This window comes from Cotesia glomerata, linkage group LG7 (genome assembly GCF_020080835.1).
Source record: "Cotesia glomerata isolate CgM1 linkage group LG7, MPM_Cglom_v2.3, whole genome shotgun sequence".
NCBI classification, from domain to species: domain Eukaryota; kingdom Metazoa; phylum Arthropoda; class Insecta; order Hymenoptera; family Braconidae; genus Cotesia; species Cotesia glomerata.
Window position 1 is genome coordinate 24,510,080 of NC_058164.1, and position 26,370 is coordinate 24,536,449.

At 31.2% G+C, this 26,370-nt stretch overlaps 2 protein-coding genes across 5 annotated transcripts in view; both read left to right on the forward strand.

Moving 5' to 3' along the window:
* The window catches only part of LOC123269922, a 61,684-nt gene that overhangs the window by 24,054 nt on the left and 11,260 nt on the right, over positions 1–26,370 (forward strand). Inside the window, exon 1 of one of the 4 annotated variants that reach the window (XM_044735859.1) lies at positions 24,097–24,147. The exons of the other annotated variants lie outside the window; for them this stretch is intronic. The gene's annotated coding sequence lies outside the window, so the exon portion shown is untranslated. Of the gene's footprint in view, positions 1–24,096; positions 24,148–26,370 lie in introns of those variants that run through there. 4 annotated transcript variants of the gene reach the window in all.
* On the forward strand, positions 8,924–25,271 carry LOC123269778. Its single transcript, XM_044735613.1, has 4 exons — positions 8,924–10,083; positions 11,987–12,173; positions 15,522–16,442; positions 24,618–25,271. The coding sequence occupies exons 3-4, from the start codon at positions 15,537–15,539 to the stop codon at positions 25,269–25,271; spliced, it is 1,560 nt and encodes a 519-aa protein (XP_044591548.1). The 5' UTR covers positions 8,924–10,083; positions 11,987–12,173; positions 15,522–15,536.

Here is a 26,370-nt window from a genome sequence, read left to right on the forward strand (position 1 = left end):
CCACTCTGCTTACCTTCAAAGGAAAGGTGACCGAGTGCGAAGAACCAAGCATAAAAACGATCAGCGGGTCATCAATGTTTCACGATTTACTGCGAGAGTTCCCGGAGATCACACGCCCAGATGGCGCACCCCGGCAGGTAAAACATAATACTAAACATTACATTTTAACCACACCAGGGCCACCAGTCGCGCAAAAACCGCGACGGTTAGCTCCAGACAAACTTAGAGCAGCCCAAAAGGAGTTCAACAAGATGGTTCAGATGGGTATCGCCCGTCCAGGAAAAGGATCGTGGGCATCGCCTCTTCACATGGTTCCCAAGAAAGGGGACGATGAATGGCGAGCCTGCGGCGATTATCGCGCATTGAACGTACGGACGTACGCAGACAAGTACGGAGTACGACATATCCAGGATTTCTCTCAACATCTGGCGGGTAAGAAATTTTTTTCAAAAATAGATAGCTTCAGGGCATACACCCAGATACCCATGGCAGAAGAAGACATTCCGAAGACAGCCTTCTACCCCACTACTACCCTTTAAACTTCGACTCTGATACCCAAAGTGCAGTAGTGGACACCATTATTCCGACCTAACTCCCCGTCCTGAGTGCACGTGGCTCCGGGTGATATATTTCTGTCGTGAATCGTTACAATATACATAGTAAATTAACCTCACGTTTACTTATTAACAGAACCTATCACCGTACCCATTAAAAATCCTAAAGTGGTTTACCTCTACCCTCCATAATCAGCCATCCCAGCTTCATACATTGGGCCTTTCTCTACTTCATATTGACTGTTTTCAGCATTTCTCTCTGTATAACGAGCAGTTCTTTCCTCTTTTGAAGCATCTGAAGCTCGAACCTCAGACCGTTCAATCCTTACTGCGTTGCGCCTAACAGCCAACCCATGGGATTCCAGAACTATTTTTATTCCCATTAGACTCATTATTTGTAAAATAGGATAAAAGCCTTCATTGAAAATGCAAACTGCTAAACAATTAGCTATCTCAATTGTCTGGGACCCGGCATGGATATGTTTGGGTGCAAATGTCCATATTAAAGAGTTAAGTGACTCGTTGTTATTTTGAGTTTCGCTGCCCAAGCAACGTTCTAATAAAGAATCATCTGATAAGCATTCGTAAATAGGTTTCATAACTTTTAAAACCTTATCAGTTAGAGGTGGATTTTCATGGTGAAAGTCATCCTCAGTTCCTTCGGCCGCTGCTTTCTGCCACTTGCACCAGCTGTCTGGTCCAGGAGGGCAATTCATGTGCTGAGGCTTCTTATCAGTTGAAATTTTATGCAAGTACGTGGCCCATATTTCTCGTTTCATATCTTCAACGAATTCAGGATGATGACGTATAGCTAATCCGTAGTACGCAGACAACTGAGTGATTACTTTATCAGTCAATTTACCAGCACCCTTACCACCAATTCCACTATTTTCTTTTTTTGCCTTCCGGAGACGCGATCCCATACGTTTTTGATATAGTAAACTATGGATATAGTAAACTAAAAGTATATGACAAGAAAGAAAGAAAGCTATTCATACACTGATAGAAGGATTTCTTAGCATTTAAGAAGATTTCTTTGTATTTAAGAAATCATTTCTTAGCATTTAAAAAATATTTCTTAGTATTTAAGAAATATTTCTTTGTATTTAAGAAATATTTCTTAGTAGTTATATTTCTTAATATTTAAGAAATATTTCTTTGTATTTAAGAGATATTTTTTAAATACTAAGAAATGATGTTTAAGAAATGATTTCTTAAATACAAAGAAATCTTTTTAAATACTAAGAAATCCTTCTATCAGTGTACTCAGGTAGCCCGGACCGCCCGTAGTCTATTGTTGCAGTCGTCCGCTCAACCCGGTATTGTTGCCACGACACTAAAACGGCTGTAACTTTGAAAATAATTTGAATTTTGAAAAATCCTTTCAGGGAGATATTTTTGAATATCTAAACTATCGAATTATGAAAAAAAAATTAAGAAAACGGTTGACCCTAAAGGCCATCCCTGCAACTTCCCGCTAATTCCGTTAATACCTGGCCGCTTTTTTGAGCTCTTCGAGCTCAAAAGTACAATCTGTGTGTTATTTTAAGCTCTCCAAGCTCAAAAAGATACCTTTTCTATGCTTTTGAGCTCTTTGAGCTCAAAAGTCTGATAGAAGTTTCATAGAACACTATTTTTTGAATGTTCACACCGCAATAACTTTTGAATGAATGAACCGATTTTTACGCGGTTGGCGGCATTCTACGCAGTTTTTTAAGCCTCATAAAGAATTTCTAAGTTTCAATTGGTCAAACTAGAAATTTCGGAGTAACTCTGAAAAAACACTTTTTTCGGTTTTCTTTCGTTCACGATATCTCTCGAACGAATCAACCGATTTTGACCGGATTGGCGGCGATCGACGTGGTTTTTCAAGGTTAAGAGCGGATTAGTTTTTGGAATCGATCGGTTGAGCCGTTTAAAAGTTATCCCAAAAAAACCACTTCAGAAAAAATTTTTTTTCCTACTTTTTTTTTAGATTTCTCCAAATTTCTCAAAATCTATCGGTCCGAATCGGTTCAAATTAACAGGAAATCTAAGTTTGGCAAAGCCCTTTCGAATGGCACCAACCGCGATGAAATCGGTTCAACCGTTCAAAAGTTATAAGAGGTTTACATACTTACACACACACACACACACACACACACACACACATACAGACATAGCGACACCCTCGCGGGAGTAGTCAGGAAAGCTTCCTAGGACCTCAAAACGTCGAGATCTGATGAAAACTCGATTTTCGAAAAACGGGGTAAAACCAATAACTTCCCGATTTTTGAAAATTTTCAATTTTCTTAGCGGGAAGTTAAAAATTGAGTGTGATTTTATTTCATTTTTAAGGATTATATGAGATTCTGCGATTGCGATCATTCAGTGTCTCGTCCGACTCCAGGGAAATTTCCATAATTAGTCTGGGGCCCGCAGGTACATTAAAAGGATTAGATAGATAAATGAGAGTTTTCTTATACCTAAGCAAATTCACTTATACTTAAAATAAAAAATACTCAAGTTATGACAAAAAAATATTAAAGAAAAGGATTTATTTTCAACCAGAAGATTTTCGCGTAACTTAATTACAGAATTTGTATGTTGAGACAAAATGTCTAAATAAATTTCAATAATGCTTTTTTTTTAAATAATTTTTAGATGTTAAAAAATTAAATAGTAAAAAACAAATGAACTTTACGAATATGAGACAAATAAAAAATAGAACTTAATAGTTGAACAATTTAAAATAAACAAATATTAAACAATGAAATTCGGAAATAATACAACAAAATAACAGATTTATAAAACGATAAAAACAGAATTATTTCTACAATTAAATAATTAAACTTAACATACATAATATATTGGAATACATATTTATCCATACGTTTTAAATAAATAATTTAATGTTAAACAGTACACATGTACGTCTTTGTCTATGCGTAAACGCGCTTACGTATACACAAACACATAGATGAATAATAAACCATAAGAATAAGTGAGAAAACAATATACCACTCTGACCCAAGTAGAGAGGATTCATGTAGGAGGAAATTCGTAAACAACTTGAAAAAGGGGTAAGGGCCCACGAAAATAGAAAAATAGTAGGACTTTGTTCTCCCCCAAGTAGTGAGAATTAGTAACGCCTTAAAATTCGATACCTACGATTTTCACCCAAAAATCTCTCTCGTTGTTCTAATGTCTTTGTGTTAACATCGTCTGAAGGTTTTTCTAAGTTTCATTGAAACCACGTGTAAGATTTAAAATAAATTGTTTGTGAAGTGAATTATAATTCCGTAGATATTAAATTGAGACAGGCAAAAAAAGGGTGAAATTGATATTTAAGTAAGTCCACAAATAAGATCTTATTTTTTCTTTTAATAATCTCAATCATTGTATTAAAATTTTAGATTATGTTATCTAGCAAGTTGAATTTGAATTCATATGTTTTATAATTTTAACTTTTTTCCCATAAGCTTCAGATCCTTATCTATTAGCCTAATGGCTAGGCAAAAATAATTAAATTTTAGTTAAGTTTCGACGTACTTATATTTATTATTATTATTATTATTATTATTATTATTATTATTATTATTATTATTATTATTATTATTATTATTATTATTATTATTATTATTATTACTATTATTTATTAACTTATATATTTATCTGTTATTATTATTACAGTAAAAACGATATAAAATGGATCCTGACTTAAATCCAACAACAGCTGGCAACTCACTAATGTATCAAGCCATTGAAGATGATAAATTGGAAGATATTAAATTGTTATTGGAAAATGGAAGTAATGTAAATGAACCGATAATAACAACTGGAGAACTTGCTGGATTCACAGCATTGCATGTTGCATGCATGAAAAATAAAGATCATTTGGTGGAGTTACTAGTTGATGATTATAAAGCAGATGTCAATGCAATGGCAGTGGACGGGACTCAACCCATTCATTTGGCTTGTTTTTATGAACCACTAGACGAGTCAGCAAACGATTCTCACCAGCAAGAACTAGGCGGTAAAATACAAACATTGGTCGAAGCTAATGCAAATGTTAATGCCGAATTTGGACGAGAAATTTTTGCAAAACACGTCAAAGACAGAGAATGGTGTCCGGAATTTGGTGACAAAATGCCACTAGTTGCATATACTGTTATTTATAATAAGCCATCAATAATTAATCTTCTCAAAAAAGTCAACATAGCCATTATTAGCATTACAAATAAAACATTGCTGACGTACGCTGTTGAAAACGGCTATTATAAATATAGTTCAAGTATTATATCAAATATTGAAGATCCTGTATTGATGGATAAGTTGATAAACCACCGCGATAATGATGATGTACCGCCAACTCATTATCTATTCCATCCTAAAAAATATGGAAAATTTCGATATCTTGACATTGAGGTGTGCGATTCTTTGTATCCGGCATTATTTCTTAATAGTTTAGTATATTGGGGGGCTGACATCTATGCACTGATAAACAATGACCCATCAACATTTTTGCCCAATATATTAGCTTACAGAAGTTGTCCTATGTTACTGAAGAGTTTATTGCCTTATTATACTTCTATGTCCTTATCTAAGGTTTTATACTACGCCACGCTTCCTATAGATGGAAATTCTGAGGATCTAATAAGTTACAATTCAGAAAATGAGCGATCTGATTATCTAGAAAAAATCAGAAAAAATCGAGAAAAATGTATAAAAATTGCTTTAGAAGATCTGGTCTTTAGGGGTGCATTCAGATTACCTGTTCCACAAGAAGAAATAAAATTGATGGATGAATTAATTGCCAGCGATGAAAATCTCAGGACGATTGTAGATGACTTCAAAAGAAGTTTCATTGATATTATATCACAGGACCGTTTTATTGAATTCCGCGATAATAAAATGACATCATATGATTTTTTAATGCAAGTTTTTGACCATAAAAAATTAAAATTTTTGGCGCGAGAAGAGAATTCACTGGATGTCCTGGATAAAGTTTTATGCCGGAGTTTTGATGAAATGTCTTTGTTTCTGACCTATTATCTTCCAATTACAACCAGGTTAGAAAATGCTAAGGAAAGATTAAGACATCTCGAAAATTTGAAAAAAATTTCATCACTAAGAGAAGCTATACCATTACCGTTTGAACTGATATTAGAAATTGTTGAGTATCTAAAGAACAAAGACCTGAAAGTATTTATAAAAGCATTTTATAGTTCATAATTTTACATCAAAAGCAGTTTTAGTTTTTTATTTAAAAAAAAAAATTTATTTTTAAATTATTAACAGTTTGCACATTTAAGTAATAATTTAATCTATTAAGGTAGCGATATAGTTCAATTCAAATCAATCTTAATTTAGTGTCTCAAACAATGTGTTTTTTACCATTATTGGTCTTGTTCAAATTTTATTGTCTAAATCTTGTTACTAAATCTGAATTTTAATCGTATTAATCAAATTTAAATTACCCTGTTAACATTAATCTTGTCACTATTCTATATTTTTATACTATCATAAGTAATCATTGTAACAATATGATGTTTAGTTATAACCATACACATTTATTTTGTAATTTTAAATACCTTGCCATTTGGCCTGTGTCTTAACATCTATTATCAATAAATAAATATAAATATAACAAATTTTCTTGTAACAACTTTTACATTAATTTTTCTTACATCTAATTTCGTTGTTATTATAAAAACGCCATCTCAGATAATGAGAGCAGCAGTAGAAATCTTAACGTCACGAAGGTTAGTTCGTTGGGAGAAAATTATTAAAGTCCTATTATCCTTGCTGCTCGAAAAATAGGTAAATTTTACTTAGTTATTTGTCTAATTTATAATTATATCAGGCCAATTGAAAATAAATAAATCCGAAGCGAAGTATGACACGTGTAGGAATCCGACATCCTGGCCTCCCATGAGAACAATGAAAAAATTGCCGCTCTAGTTATCGGGCTTGAGATTTTTATGTTCTTTCCGACATCCGCGTCGTTAAATTAAAAATAAATTCTCTGATAAAATCCTTTTCGCATCATTAATTATACCACAATTATAATAATCTATTCATGGGACCACTCATACACACATACGTCGAACCAAACACTAACACATTGGAACCCCAATGAAGTTAAACCGTAATTATTAGAGGGGTCGAGAAGGATAACTGAAGCTATAAAAACGCATCGTAATCTGATGATCATCTCTTAGTTTCCAGAAAAATTGCCACGATTGTACATCTCGTAATCTCTTCCCCGATTTTATTCTCTACAATCTAACTAGTTATACCAAGTCTTTTATTCAAAGGTTTAAGTTGTTGTTCAAATTGTTTAAAATCAATTAATAATCAACCAGTCAATTAGTTATCAGTGTAATCCAAAGTAGTTGCATAATAAATTAATAAAAATTAGGAAAACGGTTGACCCTGAAGGCCATCCCTGCAACTTCCCGCTAATTTCATACTTAGGCGCTTAAAATTGCACCAATGACGTTTTTGAGCTTTTCGAGTTCAAAAATACAATTTATGAGTTATTTTGAGCTCTCCGAGCTCAAAGAGACTGCTTTCCTATGCTTTTGAGCTCTTCAAGCTCAAAAGTCTGATGGAGATTTGATAAGACACTATTTTTTGAATTTTTAAACCGCAATAACTTTTGAATGAATAAACTGATTCTTACGCGGTTAGAAGCATTCGACGCAGTTTTTTAAGCCTCACAAAGAATCTTGAATTTTGAATTGATCGCGCTAGAAATTTCGGAGTTATTTCGAAAAAACACTTTTTTCGGTTTTCTTTCGTTCACGATATCTCTCGAACGAATTAACCGATTTTGACCGGACTGGTGGCGATCAACGTGGTTTTTTGAGGTTAAGAGCTGATTAGTTTTTGGAGTTGAACCATCAAGCCGTTTAATAGTTATTCCAAAAAAACCACATTTGAAAAAAATGTTTTTTTTTCAGTTTTTTGAAGATTTCTCAAAATCTATTGATCTGAATCGGTCCAAATAGTTTTCAAAATCTAAGTTTGGTCAAGCCCTTTCGAATGGCACCAACCGCGATGAAATCGGTCAAGCCGAAAGCCGTTCGAAAGTTATAAGTGGTTCACATACTTTCACACACACACATACATACAGACACCGTGACAACCTAGCGGGGATAGTCAGGGAAGCTTCCTGTGACCTTCAAACATCGAGATCTGATGAAAACTCGATTTTTGCAAAACGGGGTGAAAAAAATAACTTCCCGATTTTTGAAAATCTTCGATTTTCTTAACGAGAAGTTAAAAATATCAATTCAAGGTAGGGATGGGCGATGTTAACAAAAAAAACCGACATCGGACTATCGATTTTCGAAATTTTTCACCATCGTACCATCGATTTTTTGACAAAAACATCGAAACATCGATTGTAGACATCGATGTTGAAAATGCGCGCGAAAATTCGAAAAAATTATACTTATAACCAAATTTGGCGTAAAAAGAAATAATTTTTAATTATTTTAATTATTATTGCCCGTACACCCTCAAAATTTTGACTAAAATAAAAAAAACCCTAAATAAGGCAAAAAATTACGAAAAACTGCAGCCACAGCGATGAATAAAATTTTGTGGACCTAGATCAAGCATGATTTTTATATATTTCAATTCACTGAATCTGAATTTGAACGTTAATTAGCCCGTTGAGCCGTCAAAATTTGAAAAAATAGCAAAAAACTAAAAAAAATGACAAAATCATAAAAAATCGAAATTATCAGAATAAAAAAATTTTTTGGATTCAGATTGAGTATGATTAAAATTAAAAAAAATCTCAAAAACCAAAAAAATCGGGAAAATCAAAGTTATAAATAAGAGAAAAAAACTATTAAACACTGTGTAGGTCATTTAAAGCTTAAAAAAATTCGATACAATCGAACGACAGTCTGAAATTCGAAAATATGGTTATTTCGTTATTTTTGAATTCTAAGATCATATTCCAGCTATGAAAATGCATTTGCAAGTCATTAATAATTGTGTTTAATAGATTTTTTTCCCATATTTATAACTGTAATTTTTACGATTTTTCTTGGTATTTTCAGATTTTTTTTGTTAATTTTTAGCGCGCGCTAAAAAATTTCTCGTAGAAATTTATTTCGATGTCGATGGTTCATTATTCTACATCGACCATCGATCGATGTTTCGATTCCAAAAAAACTCGGCCAAAAAAATCGATGTTTCCCGGAAAAAACATCGATAGTCGAAACATCGATGTATGTCGCCCATCCCTAATTCAAGGTAACTAGTGTTAAAATTCTTTCTTGAAATCAATCCTTAATTACTTATTATTGTCCTCGAATTAAGAAAATTAATACAAATTATAAATTTAATTTTAATTTATTTCATCGATATCTATATTATTTGATGCGATTTCTATTGGTATTGTTGTGACTAAAGCATTATAATAACTAAAATATGCAATATAAGTTCGTGTTTCAACATTATCTAAATATCTTATAAAAATAGCATCTATTTATATTTGTAGTTATTGATGTATTGTCATCAAAAGTTCTCATATTTAACTACTAAACTGTGCGTGATGCGAAGTTCGCTCTATCTCACTCTCTCTCGATCTTTCTCACTTGCTTGCTCCCTACTTTCGTTCCATGGCTATGTGCTTCATGCTATGTTCAACCTTTCTCACTCACTCAATCGCTCTCTCCCTCTTTTTCGACAAAAACGTTGCACATCTTCGTGACGCTAATATTATTATTATTGCGTTTTATCCGTAAAAATTTTACCCTCATGTGCACAAAGAAGTTTCACTTCAATAATAATTCGGACTCATATTCAACGATTTGTTGAAGATTTTTGGAAAAATGATGATTGACATTTTTGATTTTCGATTTTTTTTTTTTTTTATAAAAAACTTCAGTATTGTTGAATTATTAGCTAATTTTATAAATTATCAATTAAATAACTAATTTTTTTTAACGACATTTATCTCAGTTTTTAAAAAATTATTCAGTATGTAACAAAATAAATAATAAAACTAGACGCTAAAATATTTCGTTTAAACTACAAATTTTTATAGATGCATGCGGGTCTCTATTTTCAAGTACCTACTTTTATGACTTTCTGGCCATTGAGGCCGTAAATGCATCCCTTGTTCTTATCAACCCGGGCACTCATCTGGTTCGGCTTAAATATTTTCCGTTGTTACTTTTCCTTTTTTTTTATATGTAATATTTTTTTCAACGGTTTTTTTCAAGAATATTTCTCCGAATTTTTCCCATTTATTAAGAAATAAAAAAGAGTCTCTGTACTCTGGAGTTCTAAAAGCACGACAGTAAACGTCAGTCTTCAGCAATCTTTTGAACACACAACTTCACGACACCCATCTCCAAACTTGTACCTATTTTCCCCATCAATTCAAAGTTATCAGTCTTTTGTGGTGACTTATTCACTCGTTAACAAGTGTATACAGTGTATTCTCGTCAATCGTTTAATTTATCAATTATTGCGTCAACTGCTATCTAATATTTCAGAACATATAATAAAATACTCAAAGGTACGTACATACTGATGCAATTGGCCAATTTCATTCAATAAAAAACACATCAACTAATCCAACCCGGGTAAAAAAGATTATAATAATTATACATAATTTATACGTGAAAAATGGCCCTATATAATTAGATATAATTATATAGAATTAGATATAGTTATATAGAATTAGATATAATTATTTCTATAAAAATAGAAAAAAATCCGGCGTGCGCGGGGATCGAACCGGGGACCTGACGCTTTAAAGACTGACGCACTACTTTTTTTTTTTTTTAAAGAAATTTTATTTGCTTTGAAAAAATACATTTTTGTTACATTATTGGCTGCAAATATTAACTTAAAAAATAGCCATAGATAATTTCTGTTTTTTTTTTTAACTTCCCGCTAAGAAAATTGAAAATTTTAAAAAATCGGGAAGTTATTGGTTTTACCCCGTTTTTCGAAAATCGAGTTTTCATCAGATCTCGACCTTTTGAGGTCCTAGGAAGCTTTCCTGACTATTCCCGCGAGGGTTTCACTATGTCTGTATGTATGTGTGTGTGTGTGTATGTGTGTGTGTAAGTATGTAAACCTCTTATAACTTTTGAACGGTTGAACCGATTTCATCGCGGTTGGTGCCATTCGAAAGGGCTTTGCCAAACTTAGATTTCCTGTTAATTTGAACCGATTCGGACCGATAGATTTTAAGAAATTTGGAGAAATCTAAAAAAAAGTAGGAAAAAAAATTTTTTCTGAAGTGGTTTTTTTGGGATAACTTTTAAACGGCTCAACCGATCGATTCCAAAAACTAATCAGCTCTCAACCTTGAAAAACCACGTCGATCGCCGCCAATCCGGTCAAAATCGGTTGATTCGTTCGAGAGATATCGTGAACGAAAGAAAACCGAAAAAAATGTTTTTTTCACATAACTTCGACATTTCTTATCAGATCGTTTTTAATATAATGAAATAATTTTTAGAGCTTAAAAAACTACGTCGATCGCCGCTAATCCGGTCAAAATCGGTTGATTCGTTCGAGATATATCGTGAACGAATGAAAACCGAAAAAAGTGTTTTTTCAGAGTTACTCCGAAATTTCTAGTTTGACCAATTGAAACTTAAAAATTATTTATAAGGCTTAAAAAACTACGTACAATGCCGCCAACCGCGTAAAAATCGATGCATTTTACCAAATTTTAATATCTTGTCTAATTCAGTTGTTATACCAAGTTGAAGTAGTAAAAACATCAATTTTTACGATTTTCAAAATTTCAAAATCATGTCATATCCAAATTACTCGCCTGATTAAGCTCATCTTCGAACTTAACCTTGGTCTTGATCGATAAATGAAGCATGTTGAGTTTGAGAAGAATCGGTTATAAATTGAAAACGTTATCGTGCTGACAAGCCGCGTTATATCGTATAAATATAAATATATATATATATATATATATATATATATATATATATATATATATATATATATATATATATAAACTTTTGAACTATATACATTTTCTGTCTCAGCTCGACAAACTAAGTCAGAAAATGACTAAATTTTTTAAAAGTTGCGCCATGAGGACGGCTGCAATAGTTAGATTTTTATGAAATCTACTAAAAATATGGGGTCAAGTTGAAGTTATTTGGCACCCAAACTACCTTAAGTCTCCTAACAACAAAACATGTGTCAAGCCCAGAGGTAGGCTATTCAGGACCTATCAATTAAGCCTGAATCGATTCTGACATGACAATCTACCTTTATATCAATCAGTCAATCCTCTGAAGGAGCTCTTCCAGGTATTTCAACCTGGCACTTCTCTGAAAACAAATCATCCTAATTTCATACAGTCTACTAAGCTCTCAAATCTATTATGCTATCTTAACCGATTTTTGAAAACAATTCATTACAATGTGATATTCGATTCACAGAGAACAAATTGAACGAGCCACAATCCTGTCTGTACGAGCATCCAGTCCAATCACATTGGGGAAGGCGATAAATCTATAACCATCAACAGGAATTTACCTCTTAACTCTACCAACGTCACACACTGCAGAGTCTTCAACTCAAATATACATTCTCATCTTGGATTCACCAGCACCAGATAAACTTATTGTAATTGTATTGCTCAATCAAATTATTTATTAATACGCTCCCTAGCGGTTTCAGTGCCACCGATAAAACTCTGTAGAAACTCGTCCGAAACTCAGCGTAACGAGGGAGTATAGTCAGCGCATATGGGGAGTAAACTCGGAGTATTGTGTGCAGTTGTGACATATAAAGACGATAGTGGTTAATAGGTGTTTAATTGAGATCGTTACGGAGTTTGGTTGGAATTTTGCTGGTGTTCTCATGAAGTTTTCCCCGAGTTTTATCAGTGTTTTTACGGGTTTTCTGTCGAGTTTAGTCAGCGTCGTTACCGAGCTTTTGTGGAGCTTTCCAAGAGTATTTTGCGAGTTTCATCGGAGTTTTTGATGGATAATGAATGAAAAACCGAAAAAAATAATTCGTACAGACCGGGACTCGAACCCGGACTATTTGAGTTCTAGCCAAGGGATCAATCGGTCAAGCTACCTTAGACATTATCAGTATTAACTATTTAGTCACATAATAAGACTCACCAAGTAATAAACAACACTGTCTATCTTACGGAAACCGAAAAAGTTTTGAATCGCTTTATGTATTGATAAAATTCTAATTTTAGTTATGATAATATTGATTCAGTGTAACAACTGTTAACTTTTGACAATTTCTTTATGATATCATATTTTTTATATATCATATATTTTACTTATAAACTTCATAATATATTTATTAAATAACATATTCTATGTAGATAAATATATTTCAACTTGTAAATAAATAAATTAATTAATAAAGAGTACAACGTAATTGAAAAATGATTTATTTATAGTCATCTTTGTGAAATTAAAATTAATTTTCATGCCGTGAAGTATTATTAATTGCGAGTAAACTCCACAATAACACTACCAAAACTCCGAAAAAACACCAGCGAAACTCTTATAAAGCTCCGCAAAACATTGAAAAAAACTCGACAAAAACTCCCTAGCAACTCCGAAAATACTCAACAAAAACTCGACGAAAACGCCAAAAAAACTCCACTGCAACTCCGAAAATATTCGACAAAAACGCGAGGAAAACTCTATACCCTCGCGGTTTTTGAAATACCGTAAATTTTCGGTATTAATGCGTTTACCATAAATTAACCGTTATAATTCTGAAACAATACGGTATTTCTGTGGTTATTTTGGCCAGTTTTTTTACTATAGTTATACAGCGTTTCTACCGTACTTTTGCTGCAAAGTTCAGAAATAATACGATAAAATTACCGTAAAACTCTAGAACTTTTACCGTAAAAAATCTATCTATTAACTATAATATTACTATAATTTTACAATAAGAAAATCGTATTTCTACGGTAAAAATACCAAAGATATACAGCAATTTTACCGCGTTTATACTGATATAATTAAAGACATAATGCTTTTTACCGTAAGATGGGCGGTTGTGTTTATTACTCGGTGAGTCTTATTAGGTGACTGAGTAAATAGATGCGGATAGTGTCTCTGATAGCTCAACTGGTAGAGCCTTCAGCGCGTAACTAGACGATCCGGGTTCGAATCCCGGTCTGGACTAAAAAAAATGATAATAATAGTAATAACAGAGAAATTAATTTATCAGCCTCTTAAAAATTATTCATGATAATTTATAATATTATAAAAAAAAATTTTAAGCTATTGAAAAATAGTAGTAAAGCAGCATATTTTTGGTATTTTGCCGGTAATAGAAAGTAGGGATCTTCTTTTCCGGTTTTTTGCTGCAATAGTGCCGCAGATATACAGTAAATATGCGGTACATTTACGGTTTAAATGCTGTTAATATACCGTAATTTTTCTATTGTAATGCCGTAAATATTTTGAATTTATTTCGTAATTTTTTCGTAATAATTCGACAAAAAAACCGTGAGGGTAGCGACTCCGAAAAAACTCGTCAAAAACTTCTCGAAAACTCCAATAATACACTTTTGTGACTCCGTGTCGTAACTGCACACAATACTCCTTGCATACACCTCTAAAACTCCGCGTAAACTCCGCTTATACCCCGATTAAACTCCAAGAGGGAGTATACTCCATAGTAACTCCGCGTAAACTCCGAGTTTACTCTGAGTCGTCGATACCGCTAGGGCTACAATAAAAGATAGCAATCAAACAAGTATATTCTGCGAATTTCCTGAAATTTTCAGTGGCATTTTTTTTTCTTGCTATTTTTATTTTTAGAAATGAAAAAAAAAAAAAACTTTTTTCTTAAATGTTGCTTTTTTGTTTTACTATTCTGAAAATTTTTCAGCAGATTTAGAACACTTTAAAATCCGAGAAAAAAAAATAAAAACAAAAATCAAAAGTGACAATCATCGATAAGATTTGATTATTTTTCAGTAAAGTTAAATAAAAAATTAAAAGAAGCATTGAATTATTTTTTCATTGGATTATGTAGTTTTGGAAAAAAATACGAAAAAATAATTCAAATCTTTTCGATGATTGTCACTTTGAATTTTTGTTTTTATTTTTTTTTCTCGGATTTTGAAGTTTCCTAAATCTGCTGAAAAATTTTCAGAGTGGTATAACGAAAAACTAACATTTAAGAAAAAAGTTTTTTTTTCATTTCTAAAAATGAAAATAGCAAGAAAAAAAATGCCACTCTGAAAATTTCAGGAAATTCGTCGAATATACTGCAGTTTTTTGTAAAAAAAAAAAACCGGAAATCAAAAATGTCAATCATTCTGAAATTTTCTTATTTTTCCAAAATTTTCAAAAAAAACGTTAAATATGGATCCGAATTATTATTTTTATTCTTTATCTAAAAAGTACATTTAAAAACAAAAATTAAAAAAAAAAAAAATATCTTAATAAGTTAATTTTCAAAAAAGTTATGGTTATTTAACAAAAAAAATCTATCTTTTTCGAATAACTCCTAACTTTTTTTGGTTGGGTAAAAAAATTTGAAAAAATTCTGAAAATTTTTTTCAATAGGGTAGAGAAAGATACCAAAATTTCAGTAAAATCGAAAAGGGTCAAACATAATCTATAATAAGTAGTACTTGATAATTTTTTTTTTTATTTTATTTGAGCAATAAAAATAAAATAATTGTTTTTTTAATTAAATAAGAACTAAAAAAACATTTTTAAACAATTACAATAGATTTTCAAATTTTCTACATTTTAAAATTTTATAAATTTTTACAAATAATTTTTTCTAAATTTGAATAATAATAACAGTGAAAATTAAAAGTAGTCAAGTAATATTAACTACAAAGAAGAAATAAAAGTAAAAGAAAGCTTATGAGATATTTTGTGTCACATTCTCTGCAGTTGACGGAGGAATTAGTATAAAAGTTTAATATTTAATAACTCATATATTCATCTATTATTATTAATATTACAGTAAAGAAGATCTAAAATGGATCTTGAATTAAATCCAACAACAGCTGACAATTCACTGATGTATCAAGCCATCGAAGATGACAAATTGGAAGATCTTAAATTGTTATTAGAAAATGGAATGGATGTAAATGAACCGATAATAACAACTGGAGAATTTGCTGGATTCACAGCATTGCATGTTGCATGCATGAAAAATAAAGATCACTTGGTGGAGTTACTAGTTTTTGATTATAATGCAGATGTCAATGCAATGGCTGCTGACGGGACTCAACCCATTCATTTGGCTTGTTTTTATGAACCAGTATTCGACATTTCAACCTGGGTTTACAATCCAAAAAAACCCATTCATAAAATAAGATCATTGGTGACAGCTAATGCCAATGTTAATGCCGAATTTGGACAAGAAATTTTTTCAAAGCACGTCAAAGACGAAAAATGGTGTCCCGATTTTGGTGACAAAATGCCAATAGTTGCATATATTATTATTTATGATAAGCCAATAATAATGTGTCTTTTCGAAAAAGTCAACTTAAACACTATAAGCCTTACAAATAAAACATTGCTGATGTATGCTATTGAATACAACCGTGATTTATATATTTCAGACGTTATGAAAAATGTAAAGGATCCAGAGTTGAGGGATAAGTTGATAAACCACCGCGATAATGATGATATACCGCTAACTCATTATCCATTCCATCCTGAAAAATATGGGAAGTTTCGATATCATGAAAGCACGTTGTTCGTTGATTACTTTTTCGAGGAAAACTTTATTCCTGATTTATTAAAGTTGGGGGCTGACATTTACGCACTGATAAACAATAATCCAGCAACATTTTTGCCTAATCTATCAGCTTATAGAGGTTGTACAACTCTACTGGAGTATGCTTTGCCTTATTATACTTCTATGTCCTTATCTAGGGTTTTACACTACGCCACGCTTCCTATAAATGAAAATTGTAAGCATTTATTATCTTTCAATCCAGAAATTGAGCGAACTGATTCACTAAGGACACTCAGAGAAAATCGAGATCATTGCATAGAAGTTACTTTAAGAGATCTGATCTTTAGGGGTGTATTCAGATCACCTGTTCCAGAACAAGAAGTAAAATTGATGGATAAATTGATTGCCAGCGACGTAAACTTCAGAGAGATTGTAAATGACTACAAAAGAAATTTTATTGAAAAAAAATTACGGGACAATTTTATTGAATTCGGCGACAAAAAAATGACAATCTATGATTTTTTGATGCAAGTTTTTGACAATAAAAAATTAAAAATTTTGGCTCGAGAAGAGAATTTACTGGATGCCCTAGATAAAGTTTTCAAGGAGCGTTCTGATGACTATAATTTCTATGCAACCTATTATAATCCAATTAAAACCAGGATAGAAGATGCTAAGGAAAGATTAAGACTTCTCGAAAATTTAAAGAAAATTTCATCACTTAGAAAAGCTATACCGTTATCGTATGAAGTGGTGTTATATATTGTTGAGTATCTAAAAAACAAACACTTGAACGTATTTATAAAAGCATTTTATACTTCGTAATTTTATATCGAAACCAGTTTCAGTTTTAAAAAGAAAATTTATTTTTTAATTATTAACAATTTACATAAATAATTTTTAGTTTTCGCTAATTTTTGATAAATATTAAATATTGTGGTAGAGAAAATAATTATAAAATAAAAAGTTTGTTATTTTATTTTCGATTTTATTTATGTAATTGTAATTGTAATTGTAATTTATTGAAAGAGGCCGTAGGACGTAGTCCTCTAACGGCTAAAAGCATGTACAAAGTATACAAAATATCTTAAAATTAAGTACAGATCAATATAATTTTAAGTAAAAATCAAAGACAAAAAGTACTCATAAGCTATTATCGACAATCAAAATAGATTCTTATAATATTAATGTTAATATTGATCCGAACAAAAACAGTTTCACTGTAAAAAAATCGCGCCAAGTCCACGTTCATAAGACTATTAAGAAAAAAAATTTTTATTTCTTTACAAAAAGATATAAAATAAAAAATTAAAAAATCCAAGTAACCGATATGGTTGTATATGATTTTTGGACATTAAAAAAAATTTTGTTGTAAATTTAAAAATTAAAAGAAACAATTTTGGAACGTATTTAGTGTGCGTGGTTACGAAATATTTCACTTTTTATGAAATTCCTAAAATCTATCTACTAGGACTTTTAAAAAAAATTGAAGTACACAATGACGCACACCAAGTACGTTCCAAAATTGTTTCTTTTAATTTTTAAATTTACAACAAAATTTTTTTTAATGTCCAAAAATCATATACAACCATATCGGTTACTTGGATTTTTAATTTTTATTTTATATCTTTTTGTAAAGAAATAAAAATTTTTTTTTCTTAATAGTCTTATGAACGTGGACTTGGCGCGATTTTTACAGTGAAACTGTTTTTGTTCGGATTTCAGTATTTTTTGTAATTATAATAAAAATTTGCAATTGGTACCAACTTAAATCTCAAGTTGGCTGCATTTTTTATAGCAAACTATCCCCTTGAAGCTACAGTTTATGTCAAAATAATTGCAGCGCACCCTGGCGGGTGTAGATGCAAGCTGTAAAATTTATTTTTTTAACTGTAGTTTCCCATCTATTGGACTATTACCATGCACTCTCGAATTACTTAGTCTGTGGCATGTCACTTTTTACATCGAAAAAAAGTCAGGATCGAAATTTTTGAGCTTGCTATAGTTTGTGCTGATAAAATTTAATAATTTCAAGTAGATTAATTGTTATAATTGAATATAATTAATTGATATCAGTAAAATAAAGTATGAATTACTGTTATAATATAAAATTTAGGAACAAGAAGTACCGTGGAATTAATAGTATATTACACACCTACACGGAAAATAATGTGCAGTATCATTTACTACAAGATTGCAGTAAATGTTTCTGTAGTTACAAATATCATATAAATGATAACAGTTACTCAATATGCGTCAAATTCTACTAAGTCAATAAGTTAAATTTACTCCAATCTTGCGGTAAATTCTACTGCACACTGCAGTAACAAATACTCCACGTGGGAGTTGAAAGTACTACAGAAGGAACCGTTCCCGCTATTTCGCCATTTTGGGGTTAGTCTCTTGTTAGTATACTCGTTAATTTTACCGTCTCATAAATAATCATCTGTAAATAAAATACTAAACGTCATATAAAAATAAAAATTAAAAAAAAAAATACAGACATCTTTTTTAAATTCATACTTTTTTAAAACCCAAATATATTTAGGGTAATTATTTTTACAAGTGGGGTCCACCCTATTTTCGGCCATCTCTAGGTGAAGCATTAACATTATTTAATTTTTTTATTCTGCTTATTTTTATGACGTATTTATGATAAAAAATGTCGTGAGAGAAAAAAAATAAAGATTTCATTTTTTTGGATAAAATTTCTATTTTATCTTTTTTGATGTTTTTGATAAATATATATATATTTTTTTTTTTGAAAAATACATAAAAAAACGAACAATTAGAAAAAAATGATCAATTTGATCAAAAAAGAAAAAAATTAACATGGCCCAGTATGCGTGAACCCCACTTGTAAATAATTACCATATTTATTATCTATAAATAACTCAGTAAGTAATTTTTGATTATAAACTATAAAAATTTAAGGTTATATACCGTTTATTTTTATGCAATTGGTTAACCGTATATTAAATAAATTGAACTACAATTGGAGTTACAAATACCGCATGCTGTAGCATATCTTACTTTTTACTACAGTTAACGCTTAACTACAATATTGGAGTAAATCTACCTACAATTTGGAGTTGTCTCAGGTCATACTACAGCTTGCGGTAAATGGAACTACAGTTGTTGTTGCCACTACCACAATTTATTTTTTTGCCCTCCGGGCGGAAAGTGGCAACTTTCGTCCCGCTGCGCTAAACTAAGTTGCCGCTTTCCGCCTTCGTCGGACAAAAAAATAGTATACACTCCTCGGGAAGTAAATAAGAAAGCCTCAGATCACATGTTTGTTGACCTCGGCTTCGCCTCGGCCAACAATTACATGTGATCTGAGACATTTCTTACTTTACTTCCCTAGGTGTATAATATACTATTCCGTGTATATATTGTTATGTCAGGATATTTTCCTTTACATATTTATTAATTATAAATAAATTAATTTTGATTTTATTTCATTTTTAACGATTATATGAGATTTTTCGAGTGCGATCATTAAGTGGCTCGTTCGACTCTTGCAAGAGCCCCAGGGAAATTCCCATAATTATATACGTGACTGAATAAAGTAGTCAGTACTTGTCTCGGATAGCTTAACTGGTAGAGCCCTTGCATCTCTGCAACTTCCCGCTAATTCCATTCCTGGGCGCTTAAAATTGTACTTATGACATTTTTGAGATTTTTGAGCTCAAAATATTATTTATGTAATATTTTGAGCTCGCTGAGTTCAAAGAAATAATATTTCTATGCATTTGAGCTCTCCCAGCTCAAAAGTCTGATAGAAGTTTCATAGAACACTACTTTTGGAATTTTCAAACCGCAATAACTTTTGAATGGATCAATCAATTTTCACGCGGTTGGCGGCATTCGACGCAGTTTTATCATCCCCATAAGTTATTTTCAGGTTTTAATTGATCGAACCAAAAATTTCGGAGTAATCCCGAAGAAACACTTTTTTCGGTTTTCCTTCGTTCACGATATCTCTCGAACGAATCATACGATTTCGACCAGCTTGGTGACGATCGACGTGGTTTTTCAAGCTTAAGGGCGGATTAGTTTTTGAAGTTGATCGATAAAGCCGTTTAAAAGTTATTCCAAAAAAACCACTTTCAAAAAAAATTTTTTTCTTACTTTTTTTTTGAGATTTTTCAAAATTTCTCAAAATCTATCGGTCCGAATCGGTTCAAAACGATAAAAACAGAAATATTTCTACAATTAAATAATTAAACTCAACATACATAAGATATTGAAATACATATATTGATCCATACGTTTGAAATAAATAATATAATGTTACAGAACACATGTACCCGCATGAAAAAGCTATACAGGGTGTCCCAAAAGTCACGGACGCCATTGTAGCATCTGATGAAAAAAATAATTCTGAGACGAAAAATCCTTAGCCATTTTTCAATTAACCGCATAGATAATTAATTATTAATTAAAAATAACGTCTAAAATAATTGAAATTTTATAAATGAAAGTATACTGTAATAATCTATCTCAACATATATTTTACGAAAAATATATTTGTCTATTATATAGTTTTCTATATAAGTAATTTTTATATAATAATAGTAGTATATTTGATAACATATACTAAGTATTATACGGCACTAATATATTTGAACTTATATTGAATCAAATATATCTTCATTATATTAACAAAACATTTATTATTTCATATATATAATTTTGCCGCTATATATGATCACATATTCCCCATATAACTTTCCATATATGTTCATCAGCCATATATAGTTTTTTCATGTGGGTATGTCTTTGTCTACACGTAAATGCGCTTACGTATACATACAAATCGAGGGTTTTCTGCTTTTATGACTCATGAGAAATTTGTATGCAACTTGAAAGAGGGGTAAGAGCCCACTAAAATAGAAAAATAGTAGGACTTTATTCTCCCCCAAGTAGAGAGAATTGGTAACGCCCTAAAATTCCATACCCGTACGATTTCTACCCAAAAATCTCTCTCGTTGTTCTGATGTCCTTGTGTTAACATCGTCTGAAGGTTTTTCTAAGTTTCGTTGAAACCACGTGTAAGATTTAAAATAAATTGTTTGTGAAGTAAATTTAAGTTACGTAAATACTAAATTGCAACAGGAAAAGAAACGGTGACATTGATATTTAAGTAAGTTTACAAATAAGATTTTATGTTTCAATTCTTATAATTATTTCAATCATTCTATTGAAATTTTCGAATATATCTAGTAAGTCGAATTTGAATTCATATTTTTTATATATAGTTTCAACCTTCTTTCCATAAGCTTATCTATTTCAGATGCTTATCTATTAGCCTAACGGCTAAGGTAAAAATAATTGAATTTTAGTTACGTTTCCACGTAACAATATTCATTTACTAGCTATTACCCGCCCGCTCCGCTGGGCACTTTATAGAATAATATTTTTAGATCTAGACTTGAAATTTAATTGGGGTATTGTTTTGACTTGCACAGAATCCAAATTTCATTGATTATTCTATAAAGCGAGTATTCACTGTAACTTCAATGTGCAATAACTATAACATTCCCGTAGCTTTCTTCCAAAAATGAATAATAATTGAAAGGAAGAAAAAAATTTGAAATGAGCATTGAAATTTTCAGTTAAACTGTGACATAAATTTTTCATAGAAAATTATTTGTACATGTTTTTTACGAATTCTCTTAAAATAAGTAGCCAAATTTTTTTTCCACACCTCAAGTGTTTAGAAAATGCATTCATTTTAATCTGTTACATTTCCCGTGATCCCGTAATAAGAACATTTCATCGGTTATGTGATAAGCAAAAATAAAATGTAAGTAAAAGTCTTAGTCCGTTGACTGAATGGCTGCATGTAGAGTTAAATTTTGGAAACCTTACAATGACTTTTTTCGCCGCTGCTAAGGGACGATTGTTGTTAGAAAATATAATTATTAAGAAAGAAAAATATTGAAATCTGTTGACCTTGGAAGCCATCCCTGTAATTCTTGTTTCTCTTGAGATTCGATCAAATTTTATATCTATAGGAACTGTATTTGAAGAATATGAATTTTTTGACAATTATCACTCCCACACTCCTATGTGGGGGAGGAATTTCGTAAGATCCTATTCGAGATAATTTCTACGAAATTTTTACGAGATTTTCATTTTTAACGCTCTTTCAATCCCTTTTGGGATTAAAAATCGAGATTAGAGTCTGCAGAAGTTACAGTTTGGAAATAAAAATTTTAGATTTTAAAACCCGACCCCGCAATCCCTATTGGAAGTCGAATTTTTTGAAATCTGTTTCGAGTTGATCTTCTTATGACAAATAAAAGATTCCTACCAAATTTACAGCTTTTAGAAGCTATATTTTGAAAATTAAGATTTTTTATTGTTAACACCTACCCCCGCAATCCTTATTGGGGATGGTTCGTCGTAAAATCTGCTCTTAGATTATTTCTACATCAAATATAGAAGATTCCTACCAAATTTAAAGACTATAGGAGCTATAGCTTGAAAAAAAAAATTTTTATGATTGTTAACACCCACCCCCGCAAACCCCTATGAGGTGAGCTATCGAAGAAATTCATTCGTATATTATTTCTACATCTCTTACAAAAAATTCCTACCCGATTTGGAGTCTATGGAAGCTATAGTTTAAAATCGGGAATTTTTCATTGTTAACGCCCCCGCAATCCTCTTTGGGGTAGGATATCGTAAAATTCGTTTATAGATTATTTATACATCTCTTACAGAAGATTCCTACCAAATTTGGAGTCGATAGGAGCTATAGTTTAAAAACGGGAATTTTTTATTGTTAACGCCCCCGCAACCCCCCTTGTAGGTGGAATTTCGTAAAATCCATTCTTAGCTGACCTCTACTTGGCGAAAGGAATATTTCTGCCAAATTTCAAGTCTCTAGGTCTTATAGTTCCAGAGATATCGTGATGAGTGACTATATCTATAGAAAGTCTCCTATATATATATATATATATTAGGGTGTGCCAAAATGTAATTTCCGTGGAGAACCTTTTAAAATTGGAATTTTTAGTTCCGCTTTTAATAGGGGCTGCGTTTGGGCATTTCCTGAGATATTTCGGGTTAAGAGAATTCATTTGATTATTTATAGGATTTTTAACAGGAGATTTAATTGGGCACTTCCGGCCAAATTTTGAATTTTCACTGGAAATACCCAAACTAAGCTTCTGTTAAAAAATTCTATGAAAATCAAGTACATTGTTTCACACCAAAATATATCAGGAAATGCCCAAACACAGCCCCTGTTAAAAGCGGAACTAAAAATTCCAATTTTAAAAGGTTCTCCACGGAAGTTACATTTTGGCACACCCTAATATATATATATATATATATATATATATATATATATATATATATATATATATATATATAGATTAATTATTGTTATTATTATTATTATAACAATGATAATAATTATTACTATTATTCTTATTATAGTAAAGAAGATATAAAATGGATCGTGAATCAATTCCAACGACAGCTGACAACTCGCTGATGTATCAAGCCATCGAAGAAGACAAATCGGAAAATCTTAAATTGTTATTAGAAAATGGACTGGATGTAAATGAACCGATAATAACAACTGGAGAATTTGCTGGATTCACAGCATTGCATGTTGCATGCATGAAAAATAAAGATCACTTGGTGGAGTTACTAGTTGATGATTATAAAGCAGATGTCAATGCAGTGGCTGCTGACGGGACTCAACCTATTCATTTGGCTTGTTTTTATGAACCACTAGACGATAAACTAGGCGGGCCTAATCAACAGAATGTAGGCAGTAAAATAAAAACATTGGTGGAAGCTAATGCCAATGTTGATGCCGATTTCGGACAAGAAATTTTTTCAAAGCACGTCAAAGACAGAGAATGGTGTCCCGATTTTGGTGACAAAATGCCACTAGTTGCTTATACTGTTATTTATGATAAAGCATCAATAATTTATTATTTCTATAAAGTCAACTTTCACATTATAAGCCTTACAAATAAAACATTGCTGATGTACGCTGTTGAAAAGGGATGTTTTAAATATATTTCAGCCATTATCTCGAATAGTGAACTTCCTATATTGTCGGATAAGTTGACAAACCATCGCGACAATGATGATGTACCGCTATCTCATTATCCATTCCATCCTGAAAAATATGGAAAATTTCGATATCAGAACCATATGTTGTCCGCTGATAACTACGACTTGAAAGAATTTATTTCTGAATTATTAATTTTGGGGGCTGACATGTTTGCACTGATAAAAAATGACCCCGCAACATTTTTGCCTAATCTATCAGCTTACAGAGGTTGTCCAACGCTACTGAAGAAGATTTTGCCTTATTATACTTCTATTTCCTTGTCTAAGGTTTTATACTACGCCACGCTGCCTATAGATGAAAATTCTGAGCATTTAATAAGTTACAAATCAGATCGTGAACGACTTTTTTATCTAGTAAATATCAGAAGAAATCAAAAAGATTGTATAGCTATTGCTTTAAGAGATCTGGTCTTAAGGAGTGCATTCAGATTACCTGTTTCAGGAGAAGAAATAAAATTGATGGATCAATTAATTGCCAGCGACGAAAATCTCAGAGAGATCATAAATGACTTTAAAATAAATTTCATTGAAAAAGAATTAAAGGAGTGTTTTATTAAATTCGGTGATTATAAAATGACAATGTATGACTTTTCAATGCAAGTTTTTGACTCTAAAAAATTAAAATTGTTGGCGCGAGAAGAGGATTTGATCAATGTCCTAAGTAAATTTTTCGAGGAAAAAATTAAAACCTCGAGTCATTCCTACTTTACGGTCATTAAAAAACGTATTAAAATCAGGATAGTAGATGCTCAGATTAGGTTAGATCTTCTCCAACTTTTGAAGACAATTCCATCACTTAGAGAAGCCATACCGTTACCGTTTGAAGTGGTATTAGATATTGTTGAGTATCTAAATAACATACAGTTGTTCGTATTAATAAACGCATTTTATAGTTTCCCACATAGCAAAATGACGTATTAAGTTATTCCGAATGAGCTCAGATTTCTGATTTGGACGTCAGAGTCTACGTCTAAAAGACGTCTTTAAGACCTTCTGAAGAGGTCGAATGCGCCGCTTATTGTAGACTTTAAGAACTCATCAAAACGAGCTCTTAAAGAGCTCTTTTTTCTGAACTCGCACAAATGAATGATTTTTTATATCTATACGCTATTATAATGATAACAATAATAAGAACACAACAAAAATAATATTAATAATAATAATAATAATAAAAGTAAATTATGAAAAATAATTCAGAGTTTCATGAAGCATCGATGCTGATTTCGAATGTTTATTATTTTAGTTAGACCTAATATTGTCGGTTTAAAGAGAGAAAGTGAAAATCGCAATTGCCCTAACTAAGATTCGAACCCGAGTCGCGCGCGTGCTAGATCGATACCTAACCCCCTACGCTGTTCAAACGATACGTCGTTACACATCTCATTATTCTTATAAGCTAAGTTTATATAGTGATGAAATGTTGCGATCATTGTCTATATTATTTATTCTATTTGATACTGTGTATCGATAGAGAAAAAGTAACTTTTACGAATATTTATATACTAAAAAATATTCAAAAGTCTACCTGTAATATTTTTTTAAATAGTCTATATAAATTTTGTTTACTTTTCACAATATAAAATCTAATAGATAAATTAATGAATATTAAAAATTCAACAATAATTAATAAGTATATAGTTATAAGATATCGTTAAATTCGAATAAAATGTTTAAAATTGATACATGCAAAGTACTCCTTAAATGTAGAAAGTTCACATAATTTTTTCAGATTAGAATCCAATTTTATTATTTTATCTAAATTAGTTTGATTACGAACCAGATTTTAACATTATTGCCAATTACTTCATAATATAATTTAAAATTTTTGAAAAATTTAATTAACCTGGATTAAGAGAAATGAGTTAACCTATGCCAATTGTATATCTATATATTAATCTATTCAAATTGTTTTAAATCATTTAATTCGAATTATTTTTAATCATTTTCAAATTAATTTCTCAATCAGGAAAGTAATAAATGAAAAATGAATAAGATTTTGACAGCTTTATATTAAAAAGAA

What these genes read in the sequence shown, in the direction of transcription:
- LOC123269778 (XM_044735613.1), top strand. Translation starts at nt 15,537, where the DNA reads ATGGATCTTGAATTAAATCCAACAACAGCTGACAATTCACTGATGTAT. An exon ending in CTTCTATGTCCTTATCTAGG is followed by an intron (nt 16,443 to 24,617) that starts GTTTTACACTAC and finishes TCCTTGTCTAAG; the next exon opens with GTTTTATACTACGCCACGCT.